The 18,147-nt window shown below is 28.4% G+C and overlaps 3 protein-coding genes across 6 annotated transcripts in view; 2 read left to right on the top strand and 1 right to left on the bottom strand.

The window, feature by feature from the left end:
• Positions 1 to 962: 962 nt before the first annotated feature.
• Positions 963 to 2,656, top strand: LOC141529161 (uncharacterized). The gene is made up of 2 exons (XM_074245614.1): positions 963 to 1,103; positions 2,103 to 2,656. Exons 1-2 carry the CDS (start codon positions 963 to 965, stop codon positions 2,607 to 2,609), a joined length of 648 nt encoding a protein of 215 aa, XP_074101715.1. The 3' UTR covers positions 2,610 to 2,656.
• Positions 2,657 to 9,532: 6,876 nt separating this feature from the next.
• Klu (zinc finger protein klumpfuss) overlaps positions 9,533 to 18,147 on the bottom strand; it is a 142,910-nt gene continuing 134,295 nt past the window's right edge. The window contains exons 1-2 of one of the 2 annotated variants that reach the window (XR_012479402.1): positions 10,378 to 10,757; positions 9,533 to 9,966 (exon numbers count right to left, since the gene is read on the bottom strand). The gene's annotated coding sequence lies outside the window, so the exon portion shown is untranslated. Of the gene's footprint in view, positions 9,967 to 10,377; positions 10,758 to 18,147 lie in introns of those variants that run through there. The other variant, XR_012479403.1, reaches the window with a different exon arrangement.
• On the top strand, positions 11,038 to 12,316 carry LOC141528576 (uncharacterized). 3 transcript variants are annotated; one of them, XM_074244702.1, is made up of 3 exons: positions 11,058 to 11,196; positions 11,397 to 11,460; positions 11,610 to 12,316. In XM_074244702.1, the coding sequence occupies exons 2-3, from the start codon at positions 11,452 to 11,454 to the stop codon at positions 12,168 to 12,170; spliced, it is 570 nt and encodes a 189-aa protein (XP_074100803.1). In that variant the 5' UTR covers positions 11,058 to 11,196; positions 11,397 to 11,451; the 3' UTR covers positions 12,171 to 12,316. The 3 variants fall into 3 exon arrangements, with proteins under 3 accessions (XP_074100804.1, XP_074100803.1, XP_074100805.1); XM_074244704.1 differs by having other exon boundaries at positions 11,059 to 11,196; positions 11,397 to 11,487; XM_074244703.1 differs by lacking the exon at positions 11,397 to 11,460 and having other exon boundaries at positions 11,038 to 11,196.

The raw sequence follows: 18,147 nt of genomic DNA, 5'->3' as shown, positions 1-18,147 counted from the left end.
TGTAAAAAATCGTTATTTTCGATAATAATTATTAACATTCTCAATAATAACTACTACAATCAAAATCATAAATATTAACATACTTTATTATAGAAAATTCTATTAAATTATTATTAATTTAAATTAAAAATTATAAAACTAATTATTTCAACACTGGAAAAATTTTACTACTATTTTATGACGTCTGAAAATTTTTGATTTTTTTTATTAATTAAATTACAACTAAAAAATTGCACTTAAAGTTTTTCAATTTTTTTAAAGGTGAAATTTTTTTTTAATTGTTTAATTGAAATTTTTTTAATAAAAAATTTCTAAAAATTTTGAAATGTCGGCTAACTTCATTTTCATACTATTTTAGCTATTTTAGATGATTAACACTACAAATTTTGTATTGTATATAGATCATATAATTTAATTCTTTCTGCGGACATGTGAGACAGCTGCACACTTGCTTGTATCAGGCTGTCTCTGTTTCTTTAAAATTAAAATAAAAAAAAAAAAAAAAAAATAACGAAAAACAAAAGCGCGGAGTCCTAGTTATGTTTTATTTTATATTTTATTTAATGATTGCACTATCTCTGTCGTTCTCCATGGCAACCAAATGACAAACGATGTTGATGTTTAGTTGTTGAATAAACAAAGTCATTGGCCATCTCAACGTAACAGTCACGCGATCCCGAGATCATTCATTAATTTATTCTAAATCATAAGTAATCCGTTATTTTATCGAGGAATTTATTATTTAAATCGTTTAATAAAATGTCACGAGTATTTTGATATATAATTTATTAAATTAAAACAGTTTTTATTAAATTAAATGTTCAAATAAAATTAATTTCAAGATAATTGATCGCTACTATCAAGAGTTCGGGAATACGGAAGATTATTTAGTTCTCCGGTCGCTTTAATTGCATTTATTATTTGATTTGATTTAACACGGAGTTTATCTGAAACGCGTCAAGATGGTTAAGCAACCGCCCAAGATGACGAAGCTCGTCGTCTCGGCCATCAAGAACCTCCGCGATCACCATGGCTCTACCACCAAGGATATTTTGAATTATGTCATGAAAGAATATAATTCGGAGCCTTCGCTTGAACGGCGGGTGAGTTTTTTTTAGTTTAAACATTTTTTTTTGCTTTAAATGTGAGCGGGGATTTTTTTGGGAAATTTGGAGGATTTTTTTTTTTAAATGAAATTTTTTGGAAATCTATAAAGCATAAATTTTTTAATTTCAGAGAATTTTTTTTTATTTTGGCAAAAATTTGGGAAAAAAAATTTTTTTTGAGGCTAAAAGCTTTTTTTTAATAACAAAAGAATTGAGAAAGAAAATTGTTTTTTGTTTTTTGAGATTGAGAGGAATTTTTTGAGGTTAGAGATGACTAAAAAATTTTTTCTTTATATTCTGATATTTTTTGGAGATGAAAAATATAATTGGTTAGAATAAAAATAAGAAAAAAATATTCTTGAGATTCAAAATTGAAAATTTGATTTTTTTAAAATTTTAAAATTTTTTATTTTTGATAAAATTAAAAAACAAAAATCGTTTGGGTCAAACTTAGAAATTTTGAATTTTATGAAGATCAAAAAAGCAAAATTTTATCATTTTATGATTGAAATGATTTCTTTTAGATAAAAAAAAATTTTCATCTTTTAAAAATCTCATGACATTAAAGTTAGCAGTCACTTGACCATTTTCTAATTTTTTTTAACAAATTTTTTCAAAAAAATGATTAAAAAAAAAAATTGTATTTTTTATATTTTTGAATTTCTACAGGTCAATTTTTTTTTCTAATTCTTTTTACAATAATTTATTTTCACCGAAATTCTAAAAATTAAATTTTTATAAAAATCTCTTTTTATTGAAAAATTTGAAACAAAAAATCAAAAAATAAATTTTTGGCTTAAAACTAAAAAATTCAATTTTTTAACGATTCAAATATTTTTTACAAAATTAAAAAAAAATTTGACCTAGAAAAATTTTTATTTTTTTTTTTGTAAAATTTACGGAAAAAAAAATAAAAAAAAAATCAAATTAATTTTTTTGATTCCAAAAAAATAAATCAAAAAATTGAAACAATTATTTTTTTTTTTTTTTTTTTAGTTACGAACAGCGCTGAAACGTGGAATCGACTACGGCATCCTCATGAAGAAGGGCCCGCACTACCTGCTGAACACCGAGCCAGAGATGTCCGTAGCCGAGCAAGGCCCAATGGAGCGTGGGGGCCGCAGACGAAGACGAGGAAAAAAAGGTCGCCGGGGAAAGAAAGGAGGTCGCCGTGGCCGCGGCCGCAAGCGTCGCGGAGGAAGACGCAGGCGTGGAGGAAAATCTCGCGGGCGCAGGCGCCGTAGCCGCCGCAGGAGACGCGGAGGTCGTGGAAAGAAGATGAGGAAGCGCGGAGGAGTCGACGACATGGACATGCTCGTCAAGGAGCCCTTCGAGGCCGCCCCCGCAGCCATCCACGGAGACCCCGACGCCCCTGTTGGACCCCAGACCTACGATCGCCCCCGAAGTCGCAGCAGATCCCGACAGAGCCGCAGCAGAAGTCGGAGCAGATCCTCTGGCAGCAGCGACCGAGAGAACCACGATTCCCGACAACAGGCCGACTGATTTTTTTTTTTATAAATAACCTTCTACATTTTTTATCACCTGTACACTTTTTTTTATCACCCACCGTCTTGTTGACAATTTTTTTAGCCTCGATAACGGATTTTTTTTTCGTGAATAAAACATCTATTTTCTCTGATTAATTATTAATTTTTTTTTCTATTTTTAGGCTATTATTTATTAATTTTTTATTGTTTAAATTTTTTTGAAATTTCAGCCGGGAATTTTCCTCCCTTTAAATTTTAACAGTAAGTTCATTTTTGAATAAATTATTTAACTTAAATTGCATTTAAATTAAATAGAATAAATTTTAATTATTTTGGTTACGTTTTAAAAAATACTTAGACTATTATGCTACAAATTTTTATTAGAACGAAGTTAAAGCGTTAAGATATCAAGGTCTTTTTAAAATTTATAGATAAAATAATGTAACAATGTAATAGAGCTAATAGTAATTTTTATCTATTTTATGAACAAAGATAGACAAAGACAGTAAATATTTTTTTTATTAAAAAAAAAAAAAAATAGTTTAATCCAAGACTGGATTAATTATAATGATAACCTAAATATGTATTATTATTATTATTACTTTGTTAGGTTATAATCATAATTATTTATATTATTTGGTTACATTTTAGTCGTAGAATTGTTCTCAACTGTAAATGTCAACATTAAGTTTATTTTCTTTTAACTAAATTTTGAATTTAAATTCTATAGATTAAATTCAATTATTTTAATAATGTTTAATAAAGGTTACATAGTGACTGCAAGGTTGTTAGTTTTATTTAAAAAAATTATTAACGATAATAATAACAGTAAATTAATTAATTTTTCTCCAATATTTATATTTATATAAAGTCAATTTATTTTTTAGATAAATTTAAATAAAATCTCGTATTTTAGTTCATTTTATGAAATCAAAGATTTATTATAATGCATTTTGTATACAAAATAAAAAGATAAAAAATCATCTTCGTCCTTCAAAGTTCGGTAAATGAAAAAATTAGATAGCGAGTAGCCCGAATAAAACCACTGGCAATAATTCTCCAAAGGGTCAAAGGGGTCACTAGCCATCGAGCAGTGATTAGTGTTTCTTACCATCTGCTTAGAGTTTAACCACCTGAATGTTAATAAAATAAAATTTCTATTCTGTCCCTTTAAAAAATTGAGTAATATTTACACGCATTGAAATGTACTTGTATTTAATAACCCATAAATAATATTTAGTATCTGGCTATTGACTAATACTTAAAAAATAAGAGGTTAATATTAATCTGGCATTTAAAACAAATTAAAATTTATTTCATTTAATATTTATACATTTTTTTTTTTTAATTATAAATTTTTATAATTTTGAGTAAAAATTTAAAAGCTTAAATTTTATTTGAAAAAAATTTTCAATAGAACTTTTAATGTATTAATTTATTTAAAAACATTTTTTATGTACTCAATTTATTTGAAAAAAATTTTTCAAGAGAATATTTAAAAGTTAAAAATTTATTAAAAATATTTTTGGTGGTTTGATAGCTGGTAGCAAATGATGAGAACAAGAACGATACAAATTGAGCTGAAAGTTGAATTGCTTTAATCTTTTAAATTAAATATATAATAAGAAAGGATGTTAAAGGCTGACAAATTTACGAGAGTACGGTAACGATTGCTCTTGGGTGTTATCTGCTGGCAGTAACGGATGTCCAGTAATGCTGAGTGGATGGCTTCTTTATATTATACATTATATATCATATATTATGCAAAAGTTGGTCTCGAGATGCCTGAGGTGCGTTATCACCCAACAAGTAAATTTTGTTTACGAATTCACTGAGATAAATTCGCGAAAGGTTTAATAAGAATTTTAACGGGAGTTTGTAATATTAAGGTAGTAATGTTTAAAAACATGGACGCAGATATGGATACGGACATGTTAAGTGTAAGTGTGATAAAGGGTGTGCAAGAGGATAGTGGATACAATCTCCATTATTTTCACGCTGATTCGCATTTTATTTGGAGGTGTCACAGTCACAGTGGCGTGTTCTCACGTCTGTTAAATGAGATAGTGTCAGGTTGTGATATCGTTTGGTAGATTTACGTCGTCCCGGGACGTCAAGTAGATCCTCGACGGGCAGGTTATGGCCCCAGGTTATCGTAAGATTAGAATGCATGCATAAATATCTGTGTGTGAATTTAAGGAAAAGTGCTTTAGATTAGATTTAATTAGAAGGATAATTTTTAATTATGAAGATTAATTAAGTTAGGCGTAATATTGTAATTAAGGTTGAAAAAATATTTTAGTTGGAAGCTTACGATAAAATAATTGTAAGAAATACATCAAGAGAATTTAAAAAATTAATTTTGGAAAATTAATACTGAGCACTAATAAAGAAATTAACTTTTGTCTTTTTTTCAGTCAAAGTTTTCGCTACGAAAAAAAAACTTAGCCATGTTGAGCTACATCATAAATTTTTAAATATAATTTTTAAATAAAATTTTTAAATAATTTTTAAATAAAATTTACTGTAAATACCGTTAAAAAAAAAATAAAAAAAGAACTAATTTTTGTATCTATAATATAAGACAAATTTTAATTATAAAAATTAATTGAAAAATAATTAAATTTACAAAAAATATATTTTAAAATAAATCTTTTTATTAATAAAAAATATAAAATAAACATCTAACGACACAATAAACACTTAAACATTATTATTATCGGTATCGAGGATAAAATCAGTGTAGTCTGTAGTGGCACCTGCAGAGGTCACGAGATCGTCCAAACTTGTCGAACAGTTCTTTAAGTTATCTTCGAGAGCATCGGAATTAAAAGTATAAAAAATGCCATTTGTCTTTGTTTCGTCCGCAATTTCTTTTATTTCAGCTTGTTCAATGCAAATAACGCAGTGGCGTACGCGGTAACAAACTTTTTTTGTTTCGCTCTTCCTGAAATACACTACACTACAAATTATTTCTTGGGGTTTTATTTTAATGATATAGCGGAGAAAATAACAGGCGAGACCGCCTACACTTACCCCGCAAAAAACAACACTCGAGTGTATGTATAAATTCACCTTCTCAGCTCACGTCCATGCAGGTGCTTCTCGCTAACTACATCCACCTTCACTTTTCTTTCGCATTGCTATTATATTACGTTATATTAAAAAATACCGAGTTAATTAACTCAGATAAATAATTATCGATAGCCCACACCTGTATGCCGTCAAATTAATTTTTATTTTTTAAATCAACTGATACTAAAACCAAGAAAGAAATTTGTGTAAAAAATTAATGCACTAAATAATTATAGATTAAATAATTTAAAATTCGATCGTATAAAAATTTAAAATACAAGAAGAATACATAATGCATTTTCTTTATTCTTGATCCTTTATTCTCCAGACCAATTGCACATGAATATCTACCTAATAGTTGAATAAACTAAGAATTGAGAAACCCACGGTCAGTTAATCGGCAATATCCCTCTCCTAAGGCTCTTTTGAATTACCGCGTAATAGCATGCGGAGTCAGTCCAGGTACAGGTGAAATAGATGCATCCTGTAATAAACCTCGGAATATATTCCCGAGATATTTCCGTACAATCAACGATACTTTTGTAAGATCATACTGATTTGCATTCATACATCTACGTTTATATTTATCCCAACATTTATGTGTAATTATATCCTTGCCAAGCGTGAATAATAATATTGATCAATTAATCTGTTTTAATCCAGAAAACACTAAAGCTAATTCTAGAATGTGTTATGCTGACTTTCTTGTTACTTTCACTTCGATAATGATTTGTTTATCACTAGCTAACAACCTGCAGTCACCGTGCTATGGAGACTTTGGAATTATAATTTAATTGAAAGCGTTTATAAGAGAAAAAAAAATTAGGTTCAAAAATCACCGCTAGGTGTCTCATGGTTCCGAATTTTGTTCGTTTTAAGAAATGTTTTTTAAAAGTATTTAATTTAATGAAAAAAAAAGACTTTTTGCAGTATCTATGAAAATTTTGAGTTTTTAAAATACTTAAAAATAAGAATTTTAAAATATATTTGTTTTGAAAAAATTCTAAGCTTAATTTTTGTAAGATTAATCGTTTAAATAACTGAAAAATTTTAATTCAGATAAAAGATTTAATTACATTTTTTGTGAACTAAATAATCTGCATCTGGCAATAAAAAAATTTATTTTATGCTATTCATTACATATATTATTGATTGAAAGCAAGTGTCCTTAAATCAATAAAATAAAATTTTGTAATTAAATAATTTTTAACTATAAAAAATTTCACTAAATCTTTTAAAAAAATAGCGATTGAAAATTTTAAAATAAATCTAATTAATATTTTTTTTTTTTTAGTATGTTTAAATGATAATTTTTTAAAATGACTAATAAAACAAACTCATCAGAAATAAAAAATAATTACCGGAAGGACAATAAAAAATAACAAGCTATAAAAATGAATTATAAATCTCTTAATTAAAACAATTTGAAATCAGTATGATACTGCGCTATTATATACATGTATATAGACATGTAGGCTGCAGACTTGAAGGCTCCAGAAGACCTAAGACCTCAACGCCGGCTAGAGCTGATGATCATCGTCCTGCACCTGACTCGAGATTTATCGCGTATACGATACACCTTGACCGTGGCTAATCTCAAAATTTTTATAATTATCTTTGCCATCGTCTCCCCTTTACTATTTCACCATTTTAGTTTGTTTCTTCAACACCTCTTTTGTCTTTAGCTCGCACCATAACTGAGATTAAATGCCATCCGTATCTCTAGGTAATTACTATTACAATTACAATTAGTTAGTTGGAACTCACGATTCACCAAGGAAGAAACTTTTATCGAGATCATTAACTTAAATGTAACTTACTTTAATATTATACTCGGTGATATCTGTGGTGAAAAAAATTTTCAGATAATATCAAATATAATTTAGATTATACTCAATGTAATATCCGATTATACTCATTATAATCTGGATTATACTCATTGTAATCTGGATTATACTAGTTACTATCTGAAATTTTTTTTCACTCAGTATAATCTGGGAAGATATATTTTGGCGTTCCAAGATTTTTTTTCTGATTAATTTTCAATATTATTAAAAAGAAAATAAAATCAAAATTTTTTTCTATACTCTTTTTTTGGCTTTAAGATGTTTTTTACGCCAAAAAAAAATTTTTTTTTTCCTATTTTTTTCATAAATTCATACAACATACATATTTTCAAGTAAATAGAAGAAAAAAAAATTTTTATAAACCCTTTATGCTCTGCAGAACAAATAACAAAACAAGGGCTAAAAAAATAAATGAATAGCAGAGCAAGCTAATTGGAACGACTCCAACTGAAGAGTTTCTGGTGGATAATTAAGATATGTGTAACATGACAATTTAAATTTCCCGCGTCACTTTCCAGGAACTTAGTACAGCAAGTTCTCTCCCGGAAGTTCATTCACAATATTCCGTTCGCGATCTCTCACTGCTCGAGAATTAAAACCTAAAAAGCGTCTAGAAAACATAACATGAAGCAAAACTCGAGCCCAATACCAATACAAGAAAACATTTATAATAATGTTGTGCGTACGGCTGCACTAGTCTGGAGTCTGCAGATAAATCCAACGGGTGGTGTCCTAAATAATGGGGCTGCCGTCTCCATCACCGTGAATCGTGCATCTTCCCGTTACTACTTCACATAAATACACACAATATATTTATAAATATATTTATTTCTTCACATTATGTAGTATATATATATCATATTATATTACACTATGTGTATGTATGTATGTATCTAATGCTATTTACTGTTGAAATATATCTACTCGTCTTCTAGATCCTCTCGCACTACTATATGTACTCCGTTGACGGCGGATTACCAGACTCCGGTAAACTTTAACTAAATCATTAGAATATTCCCCAGGTGGCGGTCTCTCGCTTAACTTCTTAGCGCCACACTCGTGATATTAAATTATATTATTTATTATCTTAAATTGCTAAACGCTACGTAAATTCAACAAACCGGAAACTGTATAAAAAAAAAACAATCATTTTATGGAGTTATTTATCCGCATTCCATTGCAACGCATGAACGGATTCTATAAGCATTTAACACAGAAATAAATGTCTGACAGATCTTAAAGAACATACTCAGGAAAATGATTTCGTTGAAATGACAGAAGACGGAATTGCAAATGCAGATTTACATTGTTAATTTTATATCAATACCATGCAGTTAGTTTGAGCATACGCTAAAAACTGATATGAATTTCACTCTACAATGATATAATTTTTGAATCATTGTAATTCTAAAATTAAATCACTCTCCAGCTGCAATTGAGGAGCTGATTTTCGAAAGGGTATCTTTTCATATTTTAAAACAGCAGTTTATTTAACTTTTAAATATTAATTACTTTGAAAATTATAAAGATTTTTAAATGAGAATCGAATTGTAGCTTCATAACTGATATCACTTTATAGCTAAATTAAAAAAGTTCAATAAAAATATTTACAATTAGAGATAACCAGTTTTTTGTCTCGATTAATCAAAAATGAACAGATATACCTCTTTGAAACTCAACTCCTCAATTTTAGTATCGCTTATGGTGTAATTTTCAAACTAATATTTTTTTCCTGTAGTGTGTCAATCATAAAAACAATTTTTCATAAAGCTAAAGCCAATTGGCCAAATGGAAATTTTATTTAATAAAAATACATGAGAATTTAAAGTTAGACAGTAATCAAAATCTGCAAGTGCCATAAAAAATGAATATAGACAATTTAAGTTAAAAAAATCACTTGATTTTTGTAAGGTGAAATTAGTGCACTACCTCATCCGCTTCACTTATGAGGCGTGCAAAGAGTTGTGATAAGTTTAAAAATTATAAAATGAGTATTTAAAAATACTAAAAATTAATATAAATTCTGCTAATTATTTCCCATGATCACGATCATGTAATTTATTTATTTATTTATGTACATAAACGCTAATCGGCATTATAATTTAATCCTCTGTAATTAAAAAGTATATAATGTTTTTCCCAACACCCACTAGATACTTTTAATAGCACATTTGGTTGTGTGTTGGAGTAAAAGGCATGAATCTAAGCACACAGCACACAATAGCAGACTCAGAGCTCAAAAATAGTTGTAAACGTACAGGTTAAGTTCTCATGAGTGCAAACGTTCTAGGAATGACCTCTGACCTCAAAGCTACAACTTACTGCCGCACACCCGCTACGCTTTCTACCATCTCAGCACACTACTCACGACTTGTCGACGGTGTAGAATACGCAATTTCGTGGTATGATGCCGACCCCATGCCAGCATCTCTGCTCGTTACATTTCAAAACCTATAAAAAATAATAGTACTCATAAAATTTTTTTTTTTCATGAAAATAATAACAATGATCGATATATGAATGAGATACTAGAGATAATTGAAGCACTTTATTTACAAATTGATATTTTTAATATTTTTTACAAATTGCACCAATATAATTTTTTTATTTTTCATATTTAGCGAGAAAATTTGACGATCATGTGCCCTCTGTTGGATATTTTCAACATTACCTTCAATCAAAAAATTATATCAAGATAAATCAAAAATTTTATAGAGACATGTTAGGCCATATATCAACACCTTCCCCAAAACTTTCTGATATCACTTCTTAAGAAAGTTTTTTCACGAGAATAATAATTGCAACAAATTAAAAAGAGAGAACGGAGATTGTAAGTATAGTCTTTGGTATAAGGTTCATTACCGCACATATCCTGGGTTAGGTTAACTGTTTAGTCCTGACTGATGGATTGTACTAGTGGAGTCGAGCACTAGTCTTATGAACTTTGATTGGTACATAACACGGCAATCGTTTTTTAACTCAGTTACTCAGTTTCTTGGATACATTTAATGTTTTTAATAAATTACTCCCGTCAATGACCCGGCAACCTTAATTATGAGTGAATTTTCTGGATAATTACTGTTATTGAAAAGTATACAGGTGATAATTGATTGTAAAATCAACGGCTGGTAGAACATTAGCGCAGACCTATGATATTCTTAATTGGCAGTAAAGAAATAATTTTATGTAGAAATTTTTTTTTTATTAGGATTATTCCTTATTCATTTTCAGCGAAATTAGCTCATGATAATTTTTATAAATAAATTTATTCATGTGAACAGATCGACAAGCCTGAATAAATTTTGCTTTGAAAATACTGATAATGGATTGCCATAAAAAACTAATAATTTTTTTATTCTTTCCGTGATAAAAATTACTTGTGGAAAATTTTTTTTATTAAAAATGATCATTTTACCTTGAAAATATTGGTAATACATTTTAAACAAATAAAAATTATTTTTTTTAATGTCTCTTTGTTGACTTGTGGATAAAAATTTATTATCAAGAATTAGCCATTGTAACTTTTATATGATTTGCAAATAACGCAGTTAGTTTGACTGGAAAATTTTGCTGCGATAGCTTTGAATTTATTGTTTCACTAGTAATATTTTTCAACTAATTCAAGTTTAATAAATATAAATTTATTAACTTTTCAACATCGAGGCTGAAATTATATTTACGGTAAATTATACATAACACAAATCAAAAAAATTTTTAATATGGACATGTACACTGAGAGACAGTTTTATTAAATACTAATAAACGCTTATTTGTATTTAGTAAAACACGTATTTGGCTCATGCACAAATTAAAAATTTATTAAATACAAATAAAATTTTTATTCAGACCAGGTTTTAAATTTTATTTTTTTATTGATTTAGTATCTTAGTTGGGACATATCAACGATTTTATATTGCAAAATCGTCCGATAGCGACATGACGAGAGTAAAGCACTTCCACTTTTAAAATCTAGTAAATTATAAAAATTAAAAATATCTTTAAAAATTTTTTTAAATTAAAAATTCTTTTGAATTTTTTTAAATAAAAAATTCTTTGAATTTATAGAATATAACTTTTTTCAATTTTCATTGCAGATTATCGTAAAAATGAATCTATTAATAATCGCCGTAATGATTATCGGCAGTACAGCAGAAATTAAAAATCCTGTCTCTAGAAGCGAATCCATGAAAATAAATGAAGATTTAACTACTGGTACTATCAAAACAACGACAGAAACAGTGATCAATGGAGCGGATGGTTCACAAGAAATACAAACAATCTCTAGAATTGACTACAACAATAGTAGAAAAGTTAAATACTCTGAACTTGACGACTTACGTAGTTATACAAAGGATCGTGAACTTAATCATACCTTATCTTGGGAATCAAATGTTTTCAAGGATTATCGTCTTATTCAAGAATTCGAAAAATATACTGCAGATGATTCTTCTGTATTTATCCGAGATGTTAATCGACTCTACAATGATACTGGTGTATATACTTCAATATCTAAAACATCTATACCTAATAATGGAGTCAATTCTACAAATTATGTTCGGCAGAATGAAATCAATGGCACAGTTTACGTTATTAAGAACACTACTGTATATGGGGATGGTTCTACTGTTGATCACCTAGATCCTAAGAACAATTAAGGTGTAAAAGAAAAAATTCCAAATATGTCCATTCATAGTTTGATATTGACAGTAGAAAATTTTGCATTATTGCGTCAAAAATTTAGTGTTAAATATTGAATCAAAATTGTTGAGTCAAAAATAAAAACTATTCAAAAACAAATAAAGTAATTGAATTTTTTTTTTTAAGTGTCCTGTAAAAACAGAATCAAAGAAATAAAACATTCCACGTAGGAAGATTTTTTTTCGGCGTAACGATTTATGGAAATTATTTTTGTGGGGTCCACCCTATTTATGGCCATATTTAGATTAAAAATTAATATTTAAAAATTTTTTTTTTTATTCAGCTTGTTTTTAGGGCGCATTTATGATAAAAATTATCGTAACAGAAAAAAATAAACATTTCGATAACTTTTTTTGCCTTCAAAAGTTGGAAAAAATTTTAATTTTCATATTTTTGGATTAAATTTTTATTTTTATTTTTTTTTTTGAAAAGTACATAAAAAAACGAACAATTTAAAAAAAAAAAGTTGAATATCATAATTTTCTAAAAAATTGATTTAAAAATTTTCTAAAAATTTATTTCAAAAAAAAAAACATCAAAATTTTCAAAAAAATAAAAATTCAAAATTTCCCACTCCACTTGTAAATAATAACCCAATGTTTAAGTAAATAAAAATAAAATATTTTTTAATATACGCATTTTGGTTTTAAAAATTTTTTTTCATAATTTATACACATCAAATTGATTGAAAATTAAAAAATTTTTTATATGATCTTTTGGTTTTGCGGAACTAGCTAATATAATGATAAATGGCCATTCTTTTAAATTAATAATTATTATCATAATTATTAATATTGTCTATATCACGCTTTTATCAGCAAATTAATGTACTTTATGGTACTATAAATTTAATTAGTGTTTATGGAGCTGTAATGAGGATTTGAAAGTCTAAAATGATGAATTTAAAATTTATTGCTAAAACTTTTGATATTAATTATAATTTTTTTTCAGTAAAATTAATTCGAAACTCGTTTGAAATGTATATATTATAATCGGACATAAATCTTGTCAAAGTCAACGCTAATACACTCTTCCATAGAATAAATGAAAATGAAAAATGACAGAGCAGTTTGTTTGCTGAAAATTTATTTTGTTTGCAGTGGGAGAGCTTTTCTCGATAAAAAGTCGCGAGCGCTTGAGTGCAGGAGAAGAAAATAATAATAAGGAAGAAAGACACTAACTGGGAATAAACCTTAAGTATAAGAGGAGGCTGAGGTGATGCAGAATGTAATGTAATGTAACTTGAGGAAAGGGAATGAAAGGAAAGCGGTGCGAGTGGTACTGGGTCGTGTGTTGTGTGCAAGGAAGAAGTATGCTTGCGGTCGTTTAGTTAACAGAGATCAAAGGCAAACACCGGCAATAATTGTAGAAATATGCACGTTGATGGTGCACAGACTGCGTACGACGACAACCGGCAAGTGTTGGAAAGGGGGTGGGATTGTCGGCGAATGTTTCACACTCGAATTCCCTCATTTCACTTCAATATTTACCTGGAAATCTGATCGTCATACTGCTGATACAGTTAACCCATTTATTTTAATTTATTTTAATGCTTATCATATTACAAAAATTGTTTTAATTATTTCAATTGACACTTGAGAACTGGGCATTGAAATATTATTTTAGTATTTAAGAATAAATCCAGTCAGCCACGCCCGACATGAATAGGTACGCTGAAAAAAAAAATTTTCAACTAGAATGTAAATTTTCTTGGCTCAAGAGAATATTAAGGAAGATTTAAAATTTCTTATGTAAAATCATAAGTTCTTGACTGAAGAAAATTTCTTCTTGCTTCAAAATAATTTTTTTCGTCCTTAAAATTTTCTTGGCGTAAGAAATTTGTTTTTTCTGTGTAGATTTTTGGGATAAATTTAAGAAAAAAATCAACCTAAAAAATAGGATTTAAAATGTATGAGTTATTTGACGATAAAAGCGAAAAATTAATGATCTGAACGACGAAATAAATTGAAAAAAATTGATAAATAGCAGCTTTAAATTCAAGATAATTATGTGAACTTTGATATTATTTTAATAAATTCAAGCTATTTTTTATAGCTAAAAAAATTCTTAAACAAAAATTCCAGAAATAGATTTATTAAAAATTTTATCAAAATTAGACGAGTAATAACTTAAATTGTAGTTACCCATGTGAACTTTAGAGTTAATTTAATAGATTTTACCTATTTTCTATATCTGGAAAATTAAATCCTTAAAATTGAGGAAATAAAAATTATTTGAAAGTGAAAAAAATCTAAAAAAAAATGATAAGGTCATTCGGCATCCAAAATGGGAGTAGATTTTTTTTCATGAAAAGTAAATAATGTAACTTGAAGCTTATCTTATCATTTACTCAAAATTTACATAAATAAGCTTACTTTTGCCGTCTAAAAATTCTTTAATGAAAAAAATAGATAAATAATATTTTTGTATTTTCTTCAACTATCTTATTTTCTAAAATTATTAAAAATGATTATAAAGTATAAGTTTGGCAGATAAAATTAAATAACGTGTCAGTTTGAATGTTACATTTTTAAAAATGAGGTATCTCATTTCAATCAAAAATAATTCACGAAAATCACGGATAAAAATGTTGACTTGATTCAAGAGAAAAAATTATTGAACCAAAAAAAATTAACTTAAACTAAAAATATTTTTTTTTAGCTCAAGAATATTTTATCACGTCTCAAAAAAAATCCTTCTCTTCTAAATGGTCTTGTTGGTTCAAGATTTTTTTCCCTTGAGTCAAGTAAACTTTTTTCTCAATGCAGTAAAAAGCTAATTAAAGTAAAGGTGTTCAGTGAGTCATCATCCGGCGAGCATCCGCCAATAAATAAAGAACAATGTCGCCAATTACAGGAAATTTGAATAAAAAAAGTGTAAGTGACTTGACACAATCCTGATCATTAATAACTTGATTAGCTTACATCTTCACTAAAATGTTCCCCGAGGGAGGAAGGACACAAAGGACTGGATAAAAAATACCGATTCATAGATACACTGCCGATTAACGAACAAGGATGTATCGATTTTAGTTACCGAGTTGAACAAAGACGCGGACTCGAGCGGAGAAAAGAGGAATCGGAGCAGAATATCAAAAATGCACGGTAGCCATTTAAAAGAATTCACCTGGTGAGGCAGGTGCCCTCACTTCTTACTTTTACCTCTTTGGTAATCCTCGATCGTCGATTCTCGATCAATAATGCAAATAACTGTGTGTGTGTATGTGTGTGTGTGTGCTAGATAACACTTATGTAATTATATTTTTTACGGGATGGGGAGCGAATTCAAAGGGACCGAAACCGCTGGTGTTATTCCAAGCGAAAAGAGTTGTACTTTTGTTTGTATTTGTATGCATAAATGGTTAGAAGATTTCCAAGGTCACCTCGGTGGATGTCCTTGGATATTGTAATAATGTATATAGTAATGTACAAAGCATTATGGATCAATCATAAGCATAAGTATAAGTATACAGGAAATGTTTATTCAATATCGTGGATTCTTGATCCGTGCTTCTGTCTGAAGAATGATGCTTTCTTTATAGTTACAAGCTACATGCGCGGCAGTTGTATGTCTTCTACGAGAATTAATTTATATTTGTATTTATTTATTTATTTATTAATGGCCGGGCTGTAAAATGTATTTTATGATGATGATTATGATGATGATGATGGTGATCATGATGATGAGCTTCATGTTTATTGCATAGACATTCTTGTGATTGTTGCTTACGCCAAACGGAAGGAAATTAATAGAAAATCCATTTATATATTTTACGTGCAGACGGCGGGTGATTAATCACTAGCTATTAACTATACAACATTTAGAATTATGTGTTTCTATGTTTGTATGTGCATTGTACACGGAAAAAAAAATTTTTCACTTAAATCAAGTAAATAATTTTGAAGAATTTCATTTTCTTGGTTTGAGTAAAAAAATTCTTAAACTAAGAAATTTTTTTTCAAAAATTTTTATCTTGATTCAAGACACTGAAACTCTTCAAAATTATTTTCTTGGTTCAAGAATTTTTCTCTTGATTTAAATTAAATTTTTTTTGAGTGTACGAGTGTACTTGGAATTTGAAAAGAAGTAAGATTGAATTTTAAAGCTTTTTTTTTTTTCGAATATGAAGCATTAAATAACTCGTATAATTTCATTAAAATGATTAAAGTGCAGAAAAATTTTTTATAGGAACAAATGAGCTTATTTATGGCAATAAATTAAATTATTACCTCAAATCAAGAAATTCTTGAGTCAAAAAAAAATTTCTCAGTTTTAGAATTGTTCTATTTAAATTACAATGAAGTTTTTGTTCTTCAAATTAATTTTGTTGGGTCAAAAATTTCCTCCAAAATTGCATTGATTTTTTTCACTGTAATATTTTTTTTATCACAACTTGTCTCATGTAGTTAGGTCAGAGATTGGTATTTGTTGAGCAAAGGTTATTTTAGCTTTGAGTTATAGAGGTTATTGAGATTCAAGTTGACAAGTTGAGCTCGTAAATTGTTAGAAAGAGAACGCCGTTAATTTATATGTTAACTTCCTGGTCGAGGTCGTATGTGAACCTCAATATCCACGCGAAATTTAATTCCGCGGATTTTTTTCTCTGATTGAAATATCGGTTATTATAATATCGTGGGAGGAATTTTCAATTTATTACAAAAACTTCGTTAAAAAAATTAATCAAATAAAATTAAATATTCACAAAATTAAACTAATTAATTCCTATTTACGTTATTTTTCTCCAATTTATTCTTTTAATATTCTGACACAATAATTTTTACAAAGGCAGGAGAGGACCATTTTAATTTTCCAGACAAAATTAATGATGACTACTGAATTAATAACTATCAAACCTCTCCAGACTCGCGTGGAATAAAAAATTAAAAACTCAAACATATAATTTAATTTTAATTATTAACCAGAAAAAATTAGAACGATGTTTAATTCATAAAAATCAAAAGTTATTTTTTAAAAAATAATTATTCGATCTCTTCTCATGTTGGTGAATTAACAGCTATTTTTGGAATAATCCTCATTAAAAATCACCGACGGAATTACCGAGAAACAAATCTTAGATTATTATTGTTAATATTATTCAGGCAACAAAATTAAACAACAAAATTCGTGGGATTTAGTTATAAAACCCCGTTTATACAAGGATTCTGTCCTAGAGCGACGAAATCCACAAAAATGAGTCGGAGTTTGAGGCATTATAGCCGTAACGGTCGTAACCCTATTTCTGTAATGCGTAGGAGTGCACCCGCGGGCTAGCAATCTTCTTTTAACAACCAAAACCGAGTTTTGAGGCAAACGATTATCCGCTAATTTGCCCGGCCGAAATATTCGACGAATAGATTAAATGTTTGCGATACAGACTCATGAAAATTCAATCTTCAGACGCAACTTTGTTCCCATTTATACAAAACATTATTTTACACAGTTATGTAAGGCGTAGAAAAGTGAATAATTTTTTTTTTTTTTTAAATGAAATTTAGAGGACTTCCAATGGCTCGTTCCAAAAAAATTCCCTGGCGGTGGAGGCAAAAATGGCGGCTTGGTTAAATAAGAATTTTGAAGCTTGTAATTATTTTATTTCAACAATTTCTCAATCGAGCCGAACAATTTATTTATTTATTTAAACTCATTAAATTCGTAACTTATTTATCGCTATCTTACATGTCTCTCATTCGAGCGATACTATCTGCGTGATTGCATTCACGCACAAAGTGCCACGTCCTGTCGTGCATATGCCGGATGGTCTGTAGCTGGCAAGCCCTTGAAGAACCGGGAAACACGATAAATAAATAAGAAGTAAGGAAAAACGAAGAAAAGGTAATACTTATATTCATTAACGAGTAATTACCACAACACCATATTTTTATTTCATTCCAATCGCTTTCTTTTTTTAAACTTTTTCATCGCGAAATACCTAAT

Source organism: Cotesia typhae, unplaced genomic scaffold, assembly GCF_013202065.1.
Source record: "Cotesia typhae breed Kobodo isofemale line unplaced genomic scaffold, CoteBio_Ctyphae contig_44, whole genome shotgun sequence".
NCBI classification, from domain to species: domain Eukaryota; kingdom Metazoa; phylum Arthropoda; class Insecta; order Hymenoptera; family Braconidae; genus Cotesia; species Cotesia typhae.
This window is presented reverse-complemented; position numbering and strand designations above follow the sequence as displayed.